We start from the raw sequence: 18,941 nt of genomic DNA on the forward strand, positions 1-18,941 counted from the left end.
TTTAAATTGCTAACTTCAGAGTGGGCAATCAGCAGCAGTCTATTACTTCAGAGGCAAAAAGAATGAAAAGTGAATGTGTCACATGTGTTTGGCATTTCCTGGGCTTTCTCCCAGTTAGTCCTCACAGCAAACTGGGGAGGGGGGAGAATGGCACTGTCCCCATTTTACAAATGAGGGAACCTGAGGCTCGAAGAGTATAGATTTCCCCAACATCACACAGCCAGTCAGTGGCAGACTTGGGACTGAAATCCATGTGTGTAATAAGTTCCCAGCCTACATGTATGCCAACCCAAAACTAATGATGCCTTTTGCACTGTGTTGGACTGTGGCTCCATCCCACGTCTTCTAGCACATTCTGAAGATGGGTGAAGTGTGAGTCATTCAGTTTAAATCCATCCAAAACAACGTAGCCTTTGGTATTTAAGACTTCTAAGTGCTAGAAATATTGAGTTGCCCTTTTTTAAGAAATTGAAATCTATTTTAATCACTAAAAAAAATTAGCACTGAGTCCAAAATTCACATGGTTTGTACTGAATTTTACAGCTGAATTCTTTGAGAGAAATTTCAGGAAGAATACAAAAACAAAAGGGGTAATGGCAAGATCCTATAAAAGATAGTTAGAAATTTATTTTTTCTGTCAAAAATACAAAGATAATACAAATTTCATGATGATTTTTCAAAGGCATCAAATATTTCACAATATTTTGCTCTTAACACTTAAATTTGGCAGTAACTTAAAATGTAGGAAAAATTACACACCAAATCCCAAGGATTTTGTATGTAGAGTAAAACCTCAATATAACAGACTAATTCAGGTGAGCGTATGTTGTTTAAAGCTGAAAGTCCATTATATTATAAGTAGGTTTTCTGAATGTGTACATTAAAAAATTAACATTAGTTTACCTGTTTTGCTTATGTAGATTCATCTGTGTAATTTAAGCATGTATGCAAAGTTTAATTTCACAGAAGTTTCCTATATGTATTACTGTAATTTTAAATTTATACTGAATAGGTCTAGTAAATACGTATATTTACCTGTCACCGCAAGTAGACATGCACACAGCTGGGGCATGGCTTAGTGCATGTCCAAACCCTGGCCAGCATTAAAACTGCTGCAGAAAGTTACACCGTGCAACAACAGAACCAATAAACGTGATCAATGTGGTGTGATTACATGCTAATCATTCACCGAACATCGTTTACAAGCAGTGACCCTTGAATTTAAATACATCGACTGTAGTTGTAGGTATATAACATTTATGTCAGCAAAATTACTAGGGTGTTTTCCAACATATGGCTTATTTGCTAAAATGTATTAAAAATAACTGAGTAACAAAAAAACCTATTATAAGAAATCTTGGTTAAAAGCATTTTTAAATTAACTGTTAATTTTCACATATCACATACGGACCGGAAATTTTGTCCATTAAATCCTAAGTCCATTAAGTTGAGGTCCGCAAAAATTGAGGGTTTACTGTAATGTTTTTTCCAAAAGCATCCTTTGAGGAGTTAGAGATGCAATGAAACTGCTTATGGTGAACATCAGTGAACTATTTCATTCCTTAAATCCAGATAAATCATCTCTGGGGCTGGCTGTCTTTACCATGAAGAATCTGTTTGTAGCACAGATATACCAGGACTATAGGAGAGATTATTAGATCACTATTTTCAAAAGTTCTGACCCCTTAATTCAACTACCAAATACTTGCTAAAGCAACCACTCCCAGCAAGGCAAAAGTAGTGAAGATAAAAAGATATACCAAAGAATCTTAGGACATCAAGGTTACAACATACTTTATCTTTCAAAGGGTATAAGTAGTTGGGCAACTTAGGAAATATGTGGATTAAGCATCGGTAGGTTTTATTTTGGAGGAGCAAAGTAGTAGTCACTTAACAGATAAAACGAATCACAGAAGCAGCAACTGGAGGCCCGGCCACTATGTCAGAAGTACTCCAATGATGAAAGGAACAAGGCCAGACAAGCACTCAGATCTACAGCAAGCCTGAGGTCTCTAAGTCTTGATTTTGACTGGGGGTCGCTATGAAGGAGCATAGGGCAATAAAACTTCCAGCCTTTTCCTTTAATAGCTGACTAAAAACTCAAAACTTCAAGTACTGTCTGATGCCAGAGCATGAAAAGAAATGCTTTACTCTAGAGATCCCCCACCTTCTCCCAGAGGGAAGTCAAATCCTTTTGCTAACCCTGTTTCAAAGGCATCCTGAACCTTCCCAGCGCGGCCCAGAATACTGACAGCAGTAACTTTTTTTCAGCCAGGCTAAGTCACAGCTCCAATTTAACACCTTTCTGTGCTCTGAATAACTTCAACTAACAGGTTAAAAGGTGTCTCTTTCTGTAACAGTCTGAAACCTCAGTCATTCAGGAGGTTTTCTATTTTGCTTTTTAAATCATATTTCAAACAACTCTCTCAGAGTAGGAGAGTACACATGAAGTGAAGCAACAAAAACTCAGGGCCTTTGGAAATCCTAGACACTAAAAGATTCTACCAAACCATAAAACGAGCGCAAAGCCCAATGTTCAGTTTCCCTCAGGACATCTCCAGTGGGTTTTCTCTGAAGTTCCAAATCAAGTTCTATCCACAAATGGTTTATGGTGCCCCACTTTGCAGGGTATAGGCTTACTTAGTCTGGGCAATCCAGTACCGATTAGACACAGCTATAAAGGTGGCCCTTTAGTACCAAGGGCACAGCTAGTGACTGTGGCAGAGCCCTGGCATCTTCTCCAAGGAGGAGAGGCAGTAAGGGGTAAAGCAGCAGGTCTCTGAGTGTAGCCTCCTTGATGTCTGAAGACATCGGCTAAATAAAGCATGCGAACCAGCCACACACAGCCCAAGAAGGGGAGGAAACGAGTAGAACGCTTGTCATGCTGCCAGATAGGAGCTGCCTTCTGCCCTTCAAAGCTGCTCACCGACAAGAAAAGGGGTGGAGAGACGTTAACAGATGAACACCAAACCCAACGTAGTGCACGCTGCCAAGTCTGGCCCCTTGAAGAGTGGAGCAGGTGCCGAATCCAAAACCAATGCAGACTCATGCTCTGATGTGGAGCAGGGTCAGAAGAGGGGGCAGGGTGATCTGGATCCTGAAGCTCAAATGGGTGTCAGGTGGGTGCCAGGGCCTGTTTCACTCCAGCTTTTTGGCTGGCACCCGTGTCCGAGCAATAATGATGGGCACCAGGGCCAGACAGGCGATGAAGAGGGCCCACAGGGGCCGGTAGAAGAGCCAGCCGGCAGCCACAGTCAGCAGAGTCAGTGAGGTGGCCACACAGAATGCAAAGGCCTTCAGGCCAATGTTGACCAGGTCTCGGAAGACAGGAAACCAGTCCACTACGGAGAAAAGAAAGGCAGTGAGGCTTCCAAGGATACCATGCTCTATGTCTCAAAATCAGCAGATGGTTCCTGTCTCTAGACATGGAAGGGCCCTTGATGCCAGGTGAGTAAGGGGAGGAGAGGGTCAGTGGTGGAAGGCAAATAACCTCCTAGTGAGGGCTGGAAGATCCAAAAGAGGAGGAGCCCTCACTCCTGAGCTGCGTGGCTGGACACACTGACTGAGCCACCTGTTGCACAGTGCTCCGAGAAGGCATGTGCAAGTGCTTTGTAAACTTTAAACTGCATGTTGAAATCAGTCTGAGGCCACTATAAAGACATTCAATTGTCCCTGGCCAGTGTGGTTCAGTGATTAGAGTGTTACCACCACCACCACTACCCAGCACTGGAGGGCAGCAGGTTCGATTCCCGGTCAAAGGCATGTACCTGAGTTGCAGCTGGATCCCCAGCCAGGCGCATGCAGGAGGCAACCAACTGATGTCACAGCAATGTTTCTCCCTCTGCCCCCCTTCCTCCCTCCCACTCTTAAAATTCAATGGAAAAAATATCCAAGGGTGGGGATTAACAACAAAAAGACATTCGACTATGACAGTGGCAAGTACTGTTTGCTGTACACTCACAAAGGAGGCTGGGCCGACCCTTCTGTGGGTGCCTGTTTGGGCCCCTCAGCCATTCCTGGAGGTGCTTGTTCATTTAGGCAGCAGTCATTACCAGTTATCTGTATGCTCAGCTGTGCATGGACTGAGGGAAACGAATTAGCCTCAGCTGGCCCTGCCTCCAGGATCTCACAGGCTCCTGCCCAATGTGAAGTCTAGGATCTAGCTAAACCCATCTGGAATTACCCTGTCCCTGGCCTGTCTGGCCTCTTCAGGATGGCATCCCATGACAGCCATCCACTAGGGGAATCTTCACTCAGTGCCCAGGAGGCCCCAGTGGTCTGGTGTCATTGGGTCTGCAGAGGAAGACTGGTGCCCTGCCTGGACTACAGGGTCCTGCAGGCCACCTCATGGATTCTCTCTGTCTACTCTCAGCACCGAATTTGGCCCTGATAAGGAGAGTTCATGTTTTTGACTGTTGACCATGTGTTCAGGCACTATGTGCACCATCTCATCAAAACCTCAGGCGCACCCCCTGTAAGGACGCTATTTTGGGGTGTGTTTTTTAATCCTCACCCGAGGATATGTTTTTTATTTGAGAGAAACATTGATCAGTTGCCTCCCGTACACAATCTGACTGGGCATCAAACCCACAACCTAGTTATGTGCCCTGACCAGGAATCGAACCTGCAACCTTTTGGTGTCTGGGACAACCGAGCTCCAGGCTAGGGCAAGGCCGGTACTATTCTTCACCTCATTTTATCCATAAGGTCACAGAGGCCCAGGGAGTTCAACTTGCCCAAAGTCCTACAGCTAGAAAGCACCAGAGCCAGGATTTAAACTCAAGACTGTGAGCCCAGAGCCTGAGCTCTAAGTCATTACTCAGAGCCTTGAAAGGACAGGGACCTTATCTGTCCTATTCACTGTGTTGTCTCCAGGGCTTACAGCAATGTCTTGCATACACCAGGCACTCAGTAAGTTCTCATGGAATAAATGCTTTTGTGTTGTAGGCTCCTGAATCACTCCACCTGCACTTTGGAACTCTCCGTGCTTTGAACTATGTTCTGAGTCTGGAATGTCAGCACTCCGCATGTGGAGAGAATCAGAGGATCACAGGCAGGCAGATTTTCGAAGAAGGACCCCCTGAGATAGACTCTAGCCTCCTCATCTTGACGATGGGGCAACTGAGAGGGGAAATGGCCTGTCCATTTCCACAGTGGGCTTAGTGCAGAGGAAAAGGTTGGAGGGTTCTGTTCAAATGCAGATCTCTGCTGAATGGTGCCCAAGATGTGCTGGCTTTTCTGAGCACAATTCAGCTATCCAAAGAAAACCTCGGAGAAGTGTCCCTCTCCCTGCACCTAAGTTTTCCCATCTATAAAATGAGGCAGGTGGCCCTCCCAGCTCTGATGTTCTGGGATATATGCAACCAGCGCTCCCCAAATGGAACGGGTAAGTGGGGGAGAGGTTTCTGTTGGAGCCCAGAGAAGGCTGGACAGAATCATCTGACTGGACAGGGATACACTGGGGTAAAGGCTCAGATGGAAAGCCCAAAGCCCTATCCTCCTATTGCAACAGTCTAGACCCAGCCCTTACTCAATCAGCCTGGGCGCTCAGTCCTGAACTAGGCTGGGCCACTTGGGCAATTACTGGGCTCACTGGTGCCAACCTCAAGCTATGGGAGCAGCCCAGCAAACTCTCCCTTGTGCCCCAGAATCGCTGGCTATCCCAAATCTAGCCAAAAGGGGGTGGGGAATGAAGTATAACAATCTTTTAGTGTTTCCTATTTGCCAAACATTTCATAAAACTACAAATTAGGTGTGAGATAACTGAAGCTGAGATGGGAAAGAGGATGGCCCAAGGGTCCAGAGCTCTGACATAACGGATTTCAGATCCAGCTCACTGCAAAGGCTGGCCAGCCTCATCATCACTATTCAGTTGTGGAATGCGTGTGAGCCAGTGGGCAGATGGATGAGTAGAGCCAGACCCCCAGACCACAGAGGCTAGACCAGCCTCCCAGGACTGGCATCCACCCCGTCCTCACCCCCTGGAAGCATCCTGTCTCACATGCCTGCCTGCCTGCCTTTGCTCATTCATCCCAAAGCTATGGAGTGGGGACTCAGAAATGGACCAAGTGCCCAGTCCCTGCCCCAAGCTGAATATCATCAGGCCAGAAAGGCTGACATGAGGTGTGAGTAAGCATGAAGCAAGCACAGGAGGGTGGGCAAGATTCCCCCCACCCCAGTCTCTCCTCACCTACCGAGAGTATAGAGGATCCGCGTCATGAGGTTGAGGCCCATAAACATGGCCATCCAGCCAGCAGCCCGCAGGCCCCAAGTCTTCATGGAGTTGCTCTTTTGTTCTCTAAGAAACACCTCCTACAGGACAAGGTGGAGGAGTATGGTGTCATATCTCATGTCTGGGGGAGTCACCAGCCTACCCAGCTGGCAAGGCAGGTGGCTGAGGGGACCATGCCAACGCAGGAGACATTGGCCATTTCTGATAGACCAGAGGAAAATAAGAGCACATCTCCCACCCAGGTCTCAGTGCCTCCCCAACCTCGCACAGCAGAGCAAGGTGGGCGCACACATCTTTGTGGAGGTATGGGCCCTCCTCAGGTCACAGCCCACCGCCTTCAGGAGTCCTTAGCCCACCATCTCATCTGGAATAAACCTGACCCCCCCTCATACTACAGCAGTACCTTTCTGGGGTCATTTATCAACAACCATGACAATGGGGACATTTGAATGTGCCTGCAGGCACTATGGGAAATGCTCCATGTATGGTATCCAACTTAATCTTGGACACTATTCATGTCACCTGAGACACCTTTCTCCTGGTTTCCCTCCTATTCAGGCTGCTCCTTCCCAGTCTGCAGGGCCATTCTTTCCCTCTTACTGTCCTCTAAATGCGGAAATTCTCTGGCTACTTCAGTCTACACTGTCTCCCCAGGAAATCTATATATGTCAGTGCCCCCTCTTATAGGCTGCAGCCCTGGCACCTATCTGGGCCTCACCCCTGTGGTTCCCACTGCCTATGTGACATCTCCATGTCTTGGCACATCCAACACTGACACTGGAGTTTCCACCCCAACCTGTTCTCTGTCACTTCCATCTCAGCAAATGGTACGCCCACCCACCTGCATAAGCTGAATCCTGGGTGTCAAACTTGGCTTGCTCCTCCCCCAACCATCTCCCGTCCAGGCCATCAGCAAGTCTTGTCAACACTGGGTCCACATTTCCTCAAATCCTCTCCCAGCACCGTCAACCCCTCTCACCAAGACCTCTGGAGTAGCCTCCTCCCCACTGGCCTTCCTGCTTCTGCCACCGCCACCACCACCGCCTCCTCCATGCAGCAACCTGCCAAGACCCTCAGTCCCACTGGGGCACAGGTCAAGCGTCCTTCTGCCTCGGGGCCTTTACATATGCGGTTGCTCTGCTAAGAGTATGTTTGCCCACAGTTACGCCTGTCCAGCTCCTACACATGCTTCCAGTCTTGGCCCAAATGCCATTTCTTCAGGGAGCCTACCTGGTCGTTATCTATAGTAATAACAATGCTAGCTAACATTTATTGCTTATTATTTATCAGTCACTGTCCTAAGTGCTTTACAAGTATTACTTAATCCTCAGAATAACTTGATAAGGTAGGTACTTACCTCTATTTTACAGGTGAGGAAACTGAGATTCTGAGAGGATAAGTGACACACCCAGGGTCTTACCCCAAGCAGTTAACTAAGCCATAAGCTTGAGGGCAGGGATCATGTCTCTTTTCTCCCTATGTCCTTGGTGCTCAATAAAAATGTTGAATGAATAATCTTCACAACCACCAAATAAGGTAGGGATAATTGCAATACTGATTTTTTTTAATTTCCATTTTACAGAGGGGGGCAACAGGTTGAGAGGATAATCTACTGGCTCAAGGTCCCTTAGCCAGCAGAAGGCAGAGTAGGGCTTGAGATGGGGCCATCTCCAGTGTCCATGCTTGTCCTCACTGCACTCTCCTGTCCCTAGGACTGAAATCTGGAGGGCCTGACTCGCAGGGTTTGGGTTTCTCAGGGCCCCAGGCTGCCTCCTTGGCTCAGGGCATTCTCTCCTTGCTTGACAGAGACCCAGACCCTGTGCTAGAGGCCCAGGGTGATCAGGAAGCTCCTGCCCATCTGCACTGTCAGAGCCTTCCCTCCTGGGGAGTTATCTAAGCTATGAGGCCCACCACTCCTCTCTGGGGAGCAGCTCTGAGACCTGGGCGTCTGCCTGTAGGAGGATGGAAGCCTGGAGACAGGGCTGGAGCTCTGGGAGAGAGAAAAAGGCCTGGACAGGGATTCCTAATGCTAGAAACTCCCCAGGGGGCTCTGAGAGCTGCTGGAGGAAAGGGTGACTCATGCTCTGCCAGGCTGGGAGGTGGCAGCTCCACCCTGAGGTAGGTAACTGGGCTCCTGGGCTCCAGCCTAACCACACCCTAGTCCTGGCTAGAGAAGGCTGGGCCCAACACCCTGGGGCTGGGGGCTAAAGTGAAAGGATGACAACTGAGGGGCTAAGCCCTGACACCTGCCCACTGCCTTCATCCTTTCAAGCCCTTCTGGAGGCAAAACCCAGCAATCCTATTCAAAGCAAGCGCAAAGTGTGCAAGTGATACACTGTGTTCATCAACAATGGAAAAGCTGTATCTTTCTGTTAGAGAAGGATTTTCTGCTTAGAGAAGAGTGGCTAATTTTTGAAGCATGCAATTGAACTAATCAGTACGTCTTTGTACCTGTACTCCTTGGGACTTAAGGTGAGGCATGACCCTCCCTCTTCCTTCTACAGATGGGAACAGGGTGCTCACACTTACCTGGTCCTGGGACTCTGCAGTTCAAGTCTCTTCACTGCCCACCTCATGCTCTTCAAGTAGCACCTCCCAACAAGGGGCCCCTTGCCTGCTCAGTAGTCTTCTTCCCCTCACCCCTCTCTCTGGGCAGTGGCCCCACACGGATACTCCTGATGCCCCCAACAAGATGAACTCTGACTTGCCTGGACTACTTCCAGCACTGACCTCTTCTCCTCACTTGGCACTCAGCACAAATGTTACTGAGAGACCACTGTCAAAGCAGATTTCCTATTATCATGCCTGTGTATCTCTTTTTTTTTTTTTTTAATATATCTTTATTGATTTCAGAGAGAGGAAAGGGGAGGGAGAGAGAGAGAGATAGAAACATCAATGATGAGAGCGTCATTGATCAAGCCTGCAACCGGGCATGTGCCCTGACCAGGAATGGAACCCCGATCACCTGGATCCTAGGTCGATGCTCAACTGCTGAGCCACACCCGGCCGGGCCATGCCTGTGTATCTCTGAGCATCTGCCTCCTCTTGATAACACTCGGAGCAAGGTGCCCTTACTTGTTTTACCGATGAGTCACTCTCCCCTACAAGACTGGAAGCCTGTGAAGGAGTCTGTTTTGCCCACTGTTCTATCCTTAGTGCCCAGCACAGTCTGGCACACAGGGAGATGCTTACTCCTATTTCTTTTTCTTGTCTCGTTGCACTGGCTATGACCTCCAGTAGTAGGTGCTCATTTAATAACCTTATTAAAGTGGCAGGGAGGGAGACACCAGTCCCTCCATCACAGTGGTAGGCAGCAGCAACTCACCTCTGGTGAGAAGTCCCCATGGTGCAGGAGAAGCAAGGTGTCCCCAGACTTGGTGGAATATGAAACTAGCTGGTCACCTCGCTGCCGGGCAATCACAGTGACCTGGTCAGAAAATTTAGTGTTAGAGTTGAGGGGGTGATCAGCCCACCCAGTCCCAGCACACCTCTACACTGTGTGCCTACTAGGGAAGTGAGTGAGGAGACCCATGCCATCCCTGAGCCTCTCTCTCCATACATCGGCCTGGAGTACAGCAGCTCCCAGAGCTCCTGCTAAACTGCTTCACTTGAAGCTCCAGGAAGGACCCTAGGCAGAAGCAGGGGCTGGGCTGGGGGTGGGACTATACAAGACAGGGTCAGAAATTCAAGATCAAGTATTTAGAGAAAAAATTGGGGGCTAGCGGAGGAGGGGCTGCATGTGATTGGAAGAACTCTCATTAGGCATAATTATGAGATTCCCCTAGAACTACATTTCTTAACCTAGGCTCTACTGATATCCATGGATGTCTTCAGGGGACACAAAACTCTGACACTGACCAAAGGCATGCCTAACTGAACACAGATCCTAGAGGGAGGGTCCAAAGCAATATTCACAATGTTGTCCACTGCATCCATGCCCAGGGAGATTAGGAAGCCTGCCTTAGTATACCCTGGAGAAGCTACATTACCACATGAGCTGGGCCCAGGTCAGGGTCGTCACTGCTCAGCCCCGCGTAGGAAAAGGAAACTCGCAGGTCCCCGACCTGAGGGGTGGAAGAAAAGTGGGGTGAGTGAGGCCAGGACCAGTCAGCCTGGGCCTGAGTCCATGGTACTGTTAAACCCCTACACTCACCCTCTTTTCCCACCTCTACAGTTTTGCCCAGGTGGCTCCATCACCTAGAATCCCCTCCCTTCCAATTTCATTTGGCCAAGTGCAGCTGTGGATTCCACTGAACCAAACCAGTCTTAAACGAGAATTTGCTGTGTGCTGTTGAGAGAGGGTACTTCAAGGGCCCTGATCTTTGCTATGTGAACTGCCCAAGCCCCTCTGTGCACCTCCGGATACTTGGGGTTTTCACTGTGGTAGAAATAGTCTCCCCGGCGAATGATGTCCACGTGCGGATCCTCCAGCTTGGACAGGCTCAATGGCTTGAAGTTGTCGACTTTGTCAATGAGACCTGAGAGAAACAGGGTGGTTAGAAACAATGGTGTGCAATTTGAAACACCCCTGATCTGCAAACCTCTCAGCTTGCCATCCTTCCCACTGCACCCTCACACAGCCCTGCTGCTGCCCCCTCCTGGCTCATCCCTCTTGGGGCCTTCGAATGCACAAGTCCCACCCAGAGTGCCCTTCACCAGCTCCATCTCTTCCACAGCTGCTCCTTGCCAGCCCCACTGCAGTCTCCATCTCCTCCTGGAAGCCTTCCCTGACCCTCTCTCCATCCAGTCAGAGCAACCACAGCTCTGGGAATGGTCTTAGCTCTGTACCCATTACATCTTGGGTCTGGTTATCCATGTCCAAGGCTGGATACCATGCCACAGGGAGACCACTTGAGGCCAGGGCTGGTTGGCACAGCAGGCACAAGCTGAGCAACAGAGCAGATGGCAGACAGGCTGAGCCATGAATCCCAGGCCTCTCCTCTTTCACCCTGGTTATTGGGGCCCTCGGTGTTTTCTCTCCCACCTACCTGGGTCAAGCTCAAGGACCGGGCCCCAGGAGTTACTGTGGCCAGTGATACTGCCTTGTCCCTTGAAATTTTCTCTTTGGAATAACTTGGGGGGGGGGGTGAACCACCCACTACCTAGCACAGGGCTAAACGCTATATGGGGCTCAGCGGTGGAGCCCTCAGGGAAAGGTTTGTCTCTACTACTGGCTGGAGGGCTGCTTGAGGAAGGGCTCTCAGCTTTGGTCAGAACCAGCACCAGCACCACAGCAGTGCCTGGCAAGTCATTCTCTGGAACAATCTAGGTGTCAGAGGAACCTGCCCAGGGTGGGGGTGTTCTACACAAGTCCCCACCACCTAAAGATTTGCCTCCCCCGACCCCCAACCCAAAACATGATCCTTGGGAAGGTGCTGGCTGATCCCATGCCCGGGGTAGTGGAGTCCTTTTAACCACCCAAGGGCTGAGCACTGGAGGCACCAGTTCCTGGGAGGTGGCTAAATGGAAGCACAGAGCCTCTGGGTTGGCTCACCTGAAGGCGCCAGAGACTTACCTGCTGAGAGGAAAAACCTGCCAATTTGGACAAAGGGAGCTGTTGCCGTGAATGACTCCACGGCCATTGCACTGTGGGGGAGAGAGAGCTGTCAGTGAAGCAGGACACCAGGTGGGAGTTATCTGTGTTCCTCTGGGTCATGCTCAGCAGGGGCCCTACCTAGGGGGCTCCTGCAAGTCCAGACCAGCCCAGGCACTGCACACATCTTGTCTTTACCAGTAACTCCACCCCCTGGACGTTCAAGCCCTCCTTCCCCGGGTGGCGTATCCTCATTCTGTCTCCTGTTCCCAGAGCTTCATACCCTCTTGCCTAGACCCCTACCAGCCTGTTCCTTCCCACCCCATCAGATGAACCTTCCATGGACTTCACACCCTCACTGACCCTTCCCAGCCCCAGGTAGTATCTAAGCCCACTGTGCACATTCAAGGCTCTCCTGGCAGCCCTCCCCTCACTCCAGGCGTGCTCCAGCATTAGGCCTGTTCCACCCCCATGTTCCTGAGCTAACCTCTGTTTGCCAAACACTTATAAAAGCCCAGATCAAACGCCACTGTCTCCTGAAAGCCCTTCCTGATTGTCCTCCCATCCCCATGGCTAACTGTTAACAAATGCTTCCCTGGTACTATACATGCAAACCCCTTTAGTACTCAGTCCAGGCCTTATATTCATGACTTATTCGAGGGTAGTTTGTATGAGGTCATGGGAGTTGGGTCTTGCCTCTGTGTTCCTGGTACCCAGCACAGGAGCTGCCCCACCCAGCATCCAGACTTGTGCCAGGGAGGGGGCTGTCATCACAGACCACAGTGTGGTCCACATGTCCAACACTTTAATCAACTCATGAGATAAAAGTAACTCAACCATTACTCAGATGAGGAAGCTGAGGCTGGAGACATGCCAGTGGCAGCCAACGCTGCACTTGGGCCTGGGGACACAGCCCTCACCTAGGGTTTTTGTGGCCAATCTCTCGGTCGAAGTTTCTGCTGTTGACGATTTCCGACCTCCATTCAGTGTCTGTTGTGAGAAGAGGGAACAACTCAGCGACCATGGTAGGAGTGGTCACATGTCTAAGGCCCACTGACCCCTTGTCCTCTTATCCAATCCTGTAACCATTCCAGCACTGAAAGAGCAGCTCCTGGAGTCTCGCTGGATAGATGGGAGAGCAGGGCTCTGAGGATTGACATCCAGGAATCTTGACACCTGGTTCCATGCCCTTCCCCACTGCAGGGATATGCCCAGAATCTGCCCACAGGCCTGGGGTGTGGCCCTTTAGAACAGGGAGCCTATACTCACTGTAGGAGTACTTCCTCTCTGTTTTCACCTGCCCGTCCTCGGTATACTCCCTGTGGGGAAAGCACAGCAGTCCCAGAGTTAGCCCATCACTCCTCAGGCATTCCCATCTCTAAGCATCTCCAGCTGGAAGCAACTTGGGGCTACCTGGTCAAACTGCCCAAATGGAGAGGACCTTATCTGCACCAGCCCAGAGGCAGGCTGCTCACTCCCTGACAGATATCCAGCTCCGACCCTTGAAGGGCCTGACCGGAGAAAATTGCTTTCTCATCCGGAGCTGAAATGTGCCTCTGCCTGGCTCACACCAAGGGTCACAGCTCTGCCCTCTAGGCTCAGAGATCTGGTTACACCCTCTGCTCCGGGACAGCCGCATGGAGACCCTCTACAGGTGTCCTTCTCCACGCTGAGCTTGACCTGCCCTGGCTCCCCCAGCCACCTCTCCACCCCTCAACTCATATCCATGTGGCTCAGGTGAGGCTGACCACACCCCTAGCTCCAGGTGACTCCCACCCTGGCCAATGAGGCCCTCCCCTAAGACTTCTGTTAAAAGTAACAGGATGTTGCCCTGCCAGGTGGCTCAGCGGTTCAGCATCGACCTATGATCCAGGAGATTGAAGCTGGATTCCCGGTCAGGGCACATGCCAGGATTGCAGGCTCAATCCCCAGTTGGAGGCATGCAGGAAGCAGCCGATCAATGACTCTCTCATCATTGATGTTTCTCTCTCTCTCTCTCCCTTCTTCTCTCTGAAATCAATAGACATACTAAAAAATAATAATAAAATAAAAAATAGAAAGGTTGCAGGTTTGATTCCCAGTCAGGGCACATACTTAGGTTTCAGGTTCAATCCCTGGTCAGGGTGAGCATGGGAGTCAACCAATCGATGTTTCTCTCTCACTCCCCCCCCCTCTAAAATCAATAAAAACATATCCTCAGGTAAGGATTAAAAATAAGAATTTTTTAAAAAAACTGACAGGATGTGAGTCAGGAGGCCATTTCTGTTCCCTCATGGGAGAGAAGATGGAATTAACACATGGGAAAAAATGGTTTGTGGCCTGGAAATAGTAATTCCTTAAGCTCGAGCATCTGTGGAACTCCCTAGATAAGGGAGCTAATCAATACACCTTTCTTTGGGCCACTCTGCACTAGACTTCTGCCACCTCCAAACAAAAGATCATTCACTAGTAACTTCGGGATAATTTGACATTTCTCTGATAGGAAGATTTTATACTTTAAATTTCAGAAGTGTCAGAATGAAAGCCACCTGCATTTTATCCTAACATCTGCACCTCCTCTAACCCCAGCTGATTTTCACTCTCTGGTACCTCACCTGGACTCCTCGGTTTCTACCCACTGGTACATCTCCACGTGCCGCCGCAGCTTCACAGCCGGAATATGGACCCCATAGTTTGGATCAGACAAGAGCTTCAAAAAAAATCAAACAAATCAAACATAAATAAATAAAAAACAAAACTCACACCAGCCCAGAATGCCTGCCTCAGGGGAAGCTGGACTGGAAAAGAAACAGACAGAAGAAAGGAACAGAACGGAGAACTCTATGGCTGCTTCATGTGGGAGAACCGAGTGAGGATGCCTGTCCCAAGTTCTAAACACCCAATGTCTGTGACATTTGCCTCACAGTGCAGGCTCAGGCTGCATGGGCCAATTGCATGGTGCTGGCAACACCGTATTTGGTGTTCAAACAGGAAAGATCCAATAACCAGAGTACCTTTGTAGCCTTGCACATGCTAATCATAATCATTAAAGGGCCTATTTGTAAAACTCATGCCGTGTGCCAGGCACTGTGCAGAACATTAGCTACCCACCAAATCTTTAAAACTGGGCCCCCCAATTTGTTATAATTTTTCTCCCCATTTTAGAGATGAAGATGTTGAGACTAAGAAGTGATGCGTCCACACAGCTGCTGAATGGTGGGGTCAGTAATCACACCCATCTATGTCCATCTCCTAGGTCCATGTTTTCAAAATCTTCAACCAAACAATATCTAGTGATATGCCCCAAGCCTCTAGCGAGTCAGCAACCATCGCCAAATGTACCTTGGAAGTCCGCAGGGCCCCAATGATGTGCACCAGCCTCCCCTCGTTCTCCGGAGCCACACTGTGGATGCTGTCGGGGGACACCACGAGTGAGAGCCCCTCAGCCAGGGAGCTTGCCGTCTTCAAAGCGCGGCCCTGTGACCAAAGGGGAGTGAGGATTTCAACAACTCAGGCATAGCCTAATACAGTGTCTCAGGGCAGCATGGGCCTCAGAGAGCACTGAGACTGATCTTTCCATTTTGCAGTTGGAAAACTAAGGTCTAACAAGTGGCAGTGTTGGGAGCAGAACCCAGAATTCCTGCTTTCCCAGGCAGACCTCTTCCCACCACTCCACTGCACCCATACTGGAGCTAGCTGCTGTTTTGTCTGCCCTGTACCCCTTCCCCATTTTCCTCTCCCTTCTCCTCCCCTCCCCTACTCTCAGTCCATGGGATTTACATGGGCCAAGCTGTACTTCAGTCCAAATCATGTGACTCAGGCCTGGCCAATCAGAACATGTGTTCACTGGCCACAGGGAATGGTTCAGAGAGAGGACTCAGACCCAAGCCAGGACACACAGATCTCCCTGCAACTTTTGTTAAAATCATTTAGAAGGAAATGGTTCCTTTGTTCTCTGGGGTTGCTAAGCTGATTGGATGTAACCCTGGAATTCCTTTGCCACCACAAAGGAAGAGCCTGCCAAAGGAAACCCACAACAGAGAAACACAGGCAAGAGATGGATACATGCAGATTCCTGGTGACCCAGCATGAATGCCTGATCCAACCATGCCTAAAGCTGGTGCTACTCCCAGGATTTCAGGTGTGTTAACCTATCCACTCCCTTCCCACTTATTTCAGTTGGGATGGGGGTTCAGGGGGGGTTCACAACACAAAGAATTCTGATGAATTCAACATCTCACTATTGTAAAATCTAGGCCCTTATTACTAAATCCAGCCTCTGGACTCACAGCCTTTGCTCCCTGACACTACAGGGACCCTCACTCTGCACAGTGGGACCCTGAATATTTTACCTCATTGGTAAAAATTAAGTAGAAGGAGAGCAGGAAGGTCATGAGCCCCACAAACATCCCACCCGAGGTCTCGCTCAGCCGCTCCAGGAAGCCCGGCTGGGACTCAGTCGTAATTTTCACATGTTCTCTTCTATTACTCGTATTAGAATACTGAAGGGAAAAAAAGAATAAAAATTAGGTTTTTAAAATAAATTAAATTTCATTATTTATACTCAGTTTTCATTTTAATTATATATGGTAAAAATACACAGATATTAAGTGTACAGTTTGATGGGTTTTGACAAATGCATACCCCATTTGGCCAACATCCTAAACAAGATACAGAACATGTCTATCACCCCAGAAAGTTTCTTTGTGCCCCTTTCTGGGCAATACTCCCCTCTCTCCACCTCCCAGAATTAACAACTATTTGTTGGTAGGTTGGGTAGTGACATGACAGCCCCAGTCCACACCACATTCTGAACCAAATTCCCTATAAACAGGAGGGAGACTTCCTCAGTTCATTCCTCATCACCCACACTTACAACTCCCCTAGCCTGAGGAACACCCTCCTGAGCCTTTCTTCCTTTCCTTCAAAGCCATCTTGATGTTGGCTACATAATATGTGTTGAATACCTATATGTATCCTCAGTGACACATACTTTCCCAGTCCCAGCACTCTGGGCTCAAAAATAATGAGAGGTGGAAACAGAGGTCAACACATAGGCCCTTAAAATTACTTGCTGTGAAACCCTGGATAAGTTACTCTACCTCTCTGCTCCTGTTTACTCACTTATAAAATAGTAAACAGAACCTATGGTTACAGGACAGTGGTTACATTGATTAAGAAATCTTGTCACCTCCCTGCTCCACCCCCAAGGGCTTGGTGGCTCCTCCTTTAAACACACATGAGGCTACTAGATGAATCAACAGACTTGGCAATAGAGGATACCCAAATTCATCTACATTCCTTCGCAAAGGTCAAGTCCCAACATACCTAAGATGGTCTCTGCCCACCAGGATGGACCATCCATGCTAGACTGAAGAATGTTTTCATGTATTAAGTACCTACTGTTGAAAGCACAATTTCCCTTAAACCAGAAACTGTTGAAAGCACAACCTCCCTTAAACTTCCCAGTAACCCATCTCACTAGAGATTAGGGCCACACAACTACAGAGAAAAGGAAAGTGGATTTGCCCTCAGGTCTGCCTGACTCCAAAGCCTGCCATTTTCAGCACCTTCCCCTGACATAACCTGCCAAGCTGGCTCTGAGACCTGGGCAAGTGCCTTCGTCTGCTGGGGAAATTCCCCATCTGTAAAATACGGTGGTGGTGGTGGTGGTCTGGGGGCAGACAGGAGTCCGCCTTTGGGGGCAAGCCAGTCTCCTGACTGCCCTCTCCTGGAAGGCCTGGGTCTCATGGACCACCTCTGAGGCTCTTCTAGGTGCAGCATTCAAGGCTTCTAGGCCTCGGAGACAACTCTAACCTGGGGCAGAGAGTGCTAGGACTGTGGGTGACACAAACCCTGCCTCTCAGAGGGTGTGGGAGGTAGAAAGGACCCTTAGAGACAGGGAAGGGATTTGGAAAGAGTGTGTAACAGGCCAGGAGAGAGTGGGTAAGACACTCCACCAAAGCAGGAGGGACGGGGGAAGGGAGTGCCTGGGGCTGGCAGGGTTCCCCAGCTGGCTCCAGAAATACTTTCGCAGAGGAAGGGAGTGGTGAGTCACTAGCTTCTCCCATATACAGCACCCTGGTGGAACGGGCCGCTCGGTCTGTTGAATGAATGCTGGGCTTAAGTAGAAAGGTTCCTGAGAAGGGGGGGGCCGCAGTGAGAAAAGGCCAGCATCCTTTCGAAAGGAATCAGCTTCGGTCAGGACCTCTCCAACCAATTCCACGCTGGGAGGACGAGGGGCCCAGGAGTAGGGAAATGCCCCTTACTGTCACCCTCACTCCTCCGTTCCCAACAAGGCCCGCGCCCTTTGCAGCATCGCAGCCTCGGCTCGGCTCGCACACTCCGCTCGGCGGGGAGCTCGCTGCCCGCGCCGACAGCCCGTCTGCCCCTTGCTGGACAGCTCCGCCCGGGCGTACCGGCTCCCCCACCCTTCCCGAGCACTGGCCCCTCTCGGAGGTTTCGTCCAGCTCCGCAAATTTGACAACAAGGGCCTAGGCGGTAACTGCGATGAAGGGGGAGGTGCCGCGCACAAGATCATCCCAGAGTCCCGAGCAACACCTCCTGAGGGTCCCTCCCCACAAATGCGCCACCCTAGGATGAGGTGGACCGAAGAAGACGGACAAAGGGGTCTGGAGTCTGCAGAGGCTCCGAGAAATGAACACACGGCTTCGCGGCGGAAGGCACAGACTCGGCAGGCAGAGGGGGCTGCGGGCCGGCCGCACAGACAAGGGTCAGGCGGACAAGCAAAATGGACCCGCGGGCGAAAGGAGGCCCCGTGACTTTGGGAAGTATGGGTGTGGCCCGGCGGACCAGGAGACACTCACATTCGCAGCCATGGTGGGACCCGGCTCGCCACCCCGTCTCGCTCAGCTCAGGCAGGAAAGCGGTCTGCAGCCGGAGTGCGGAGTGCAATGCCTCTTATCTGCCTAAGACAAGTTGCGAAAACCCGCCAAGCCCAGAACCGGAGGGGAAGTGCTACAATATTACCGCCCCACGGTCTCCGGCTTTTTGCTCATGCGCGCCGCAAGGTCTTTTGGAAAATGTAGTGCGGGGTCAGATGCTTTCTCCACGAAGTTGCAAAATGCTCTCTATGTCATTATGCGCCTGCGCATCGCAAAGACTTTCTGGGAAGTGTAGTTCCTACTGCCCGGAGAGTTGCCCGGCGGCGCGCGGCCTGCTGGGAAATGTAGTTCC

At 50.0% G+C, this 18,941-nt stretch overlaps 2 protein-coding genes across 2 annotated transcripts in view; one reads left to right on the plus strand and one right to left on the minus strand.

The window, feature by feature from the left end:
- XPC (XPC complex subunit, DNA damage recognition and repair factor) overlaps positions 1–5,224 on the plus strand; it is a 33,488-nt gene extending 28,264 nt beyond the window's left edge. The window contains exon 16 of the mRNA XM_081160684.1: positions 4,948–5,224. Coding sequence (XP_081016810.1) covers positions 4,948–5,163 — 216 coding nt within the window. The 3' untranslated portion in view covers positions 5,164–5,224. The remainder of the gene's footprint in view (positions 1–4,947) is intronic.
- TMEM43 (transmembrane protein 43) lies at positions 603–18,763 on the minus strand. The gene is made up of 12 exons (XM_081160686.1): positions 18,572–18,763; positions 16,097–16,246; positions 15,087–15,221; positions 14,360–14,454; positions 13,035–13,084; positions 12,686–12,755; positions 11,748–11,818; positions 10,589–10,710; positions 10,222–10,296; positions 9,558–9,659; positions 6,195–6,312; positions 603–3,341 (listed from the first exon to the last, which is right to left on the minus strand). The coding sequence occupies exons 1-12, from the start codon at positions 18,581–18,583 to the stop codon at positions 3,139–3,141; spliced, it is 1,203 nt and encodes a 400-aa protein (XP_081016812.1). The 5' UTR covers positions 18,584–18,763; the 3' UTR covers positions 603–3,138.
- Between the last annotated feature and the right edge of the window lie 178 nt (positions 18,764–18,941).

This window comes from Miniopterus schreibersii (genome assembly GCF_964146895.1).
Source record: "Miniopterus schreibersii genome assembly, chromosome: 15".
Lineage (NCBI taxonomy): Eukaryota > Metazoa > Chordata > Mammalia > Chiroptera > Miniopteridae > Miniopterus > Miniopterus schreibersii.

Excerpts from the sequence above, each read along its gene's own strand:
- TMEM43 (XM_081160686.1), bottom strand. Across the intron at positions 11,819-12,685 it reads ATTGGCCACAAAAACCCTAG|TGCAATGGCCGTGGAGTCAT; the intron begins GTGAGGGCTGTG and ends TCTCCCCCACAG. Across the intron at positions 10,297-10,588 it reads AAAACCCCAAGTATCCGGAG|GTCGGGGACCTGCGAGTTTC; the intron begins GTGCACAGAGGG and ends TCCACCCCTCAG.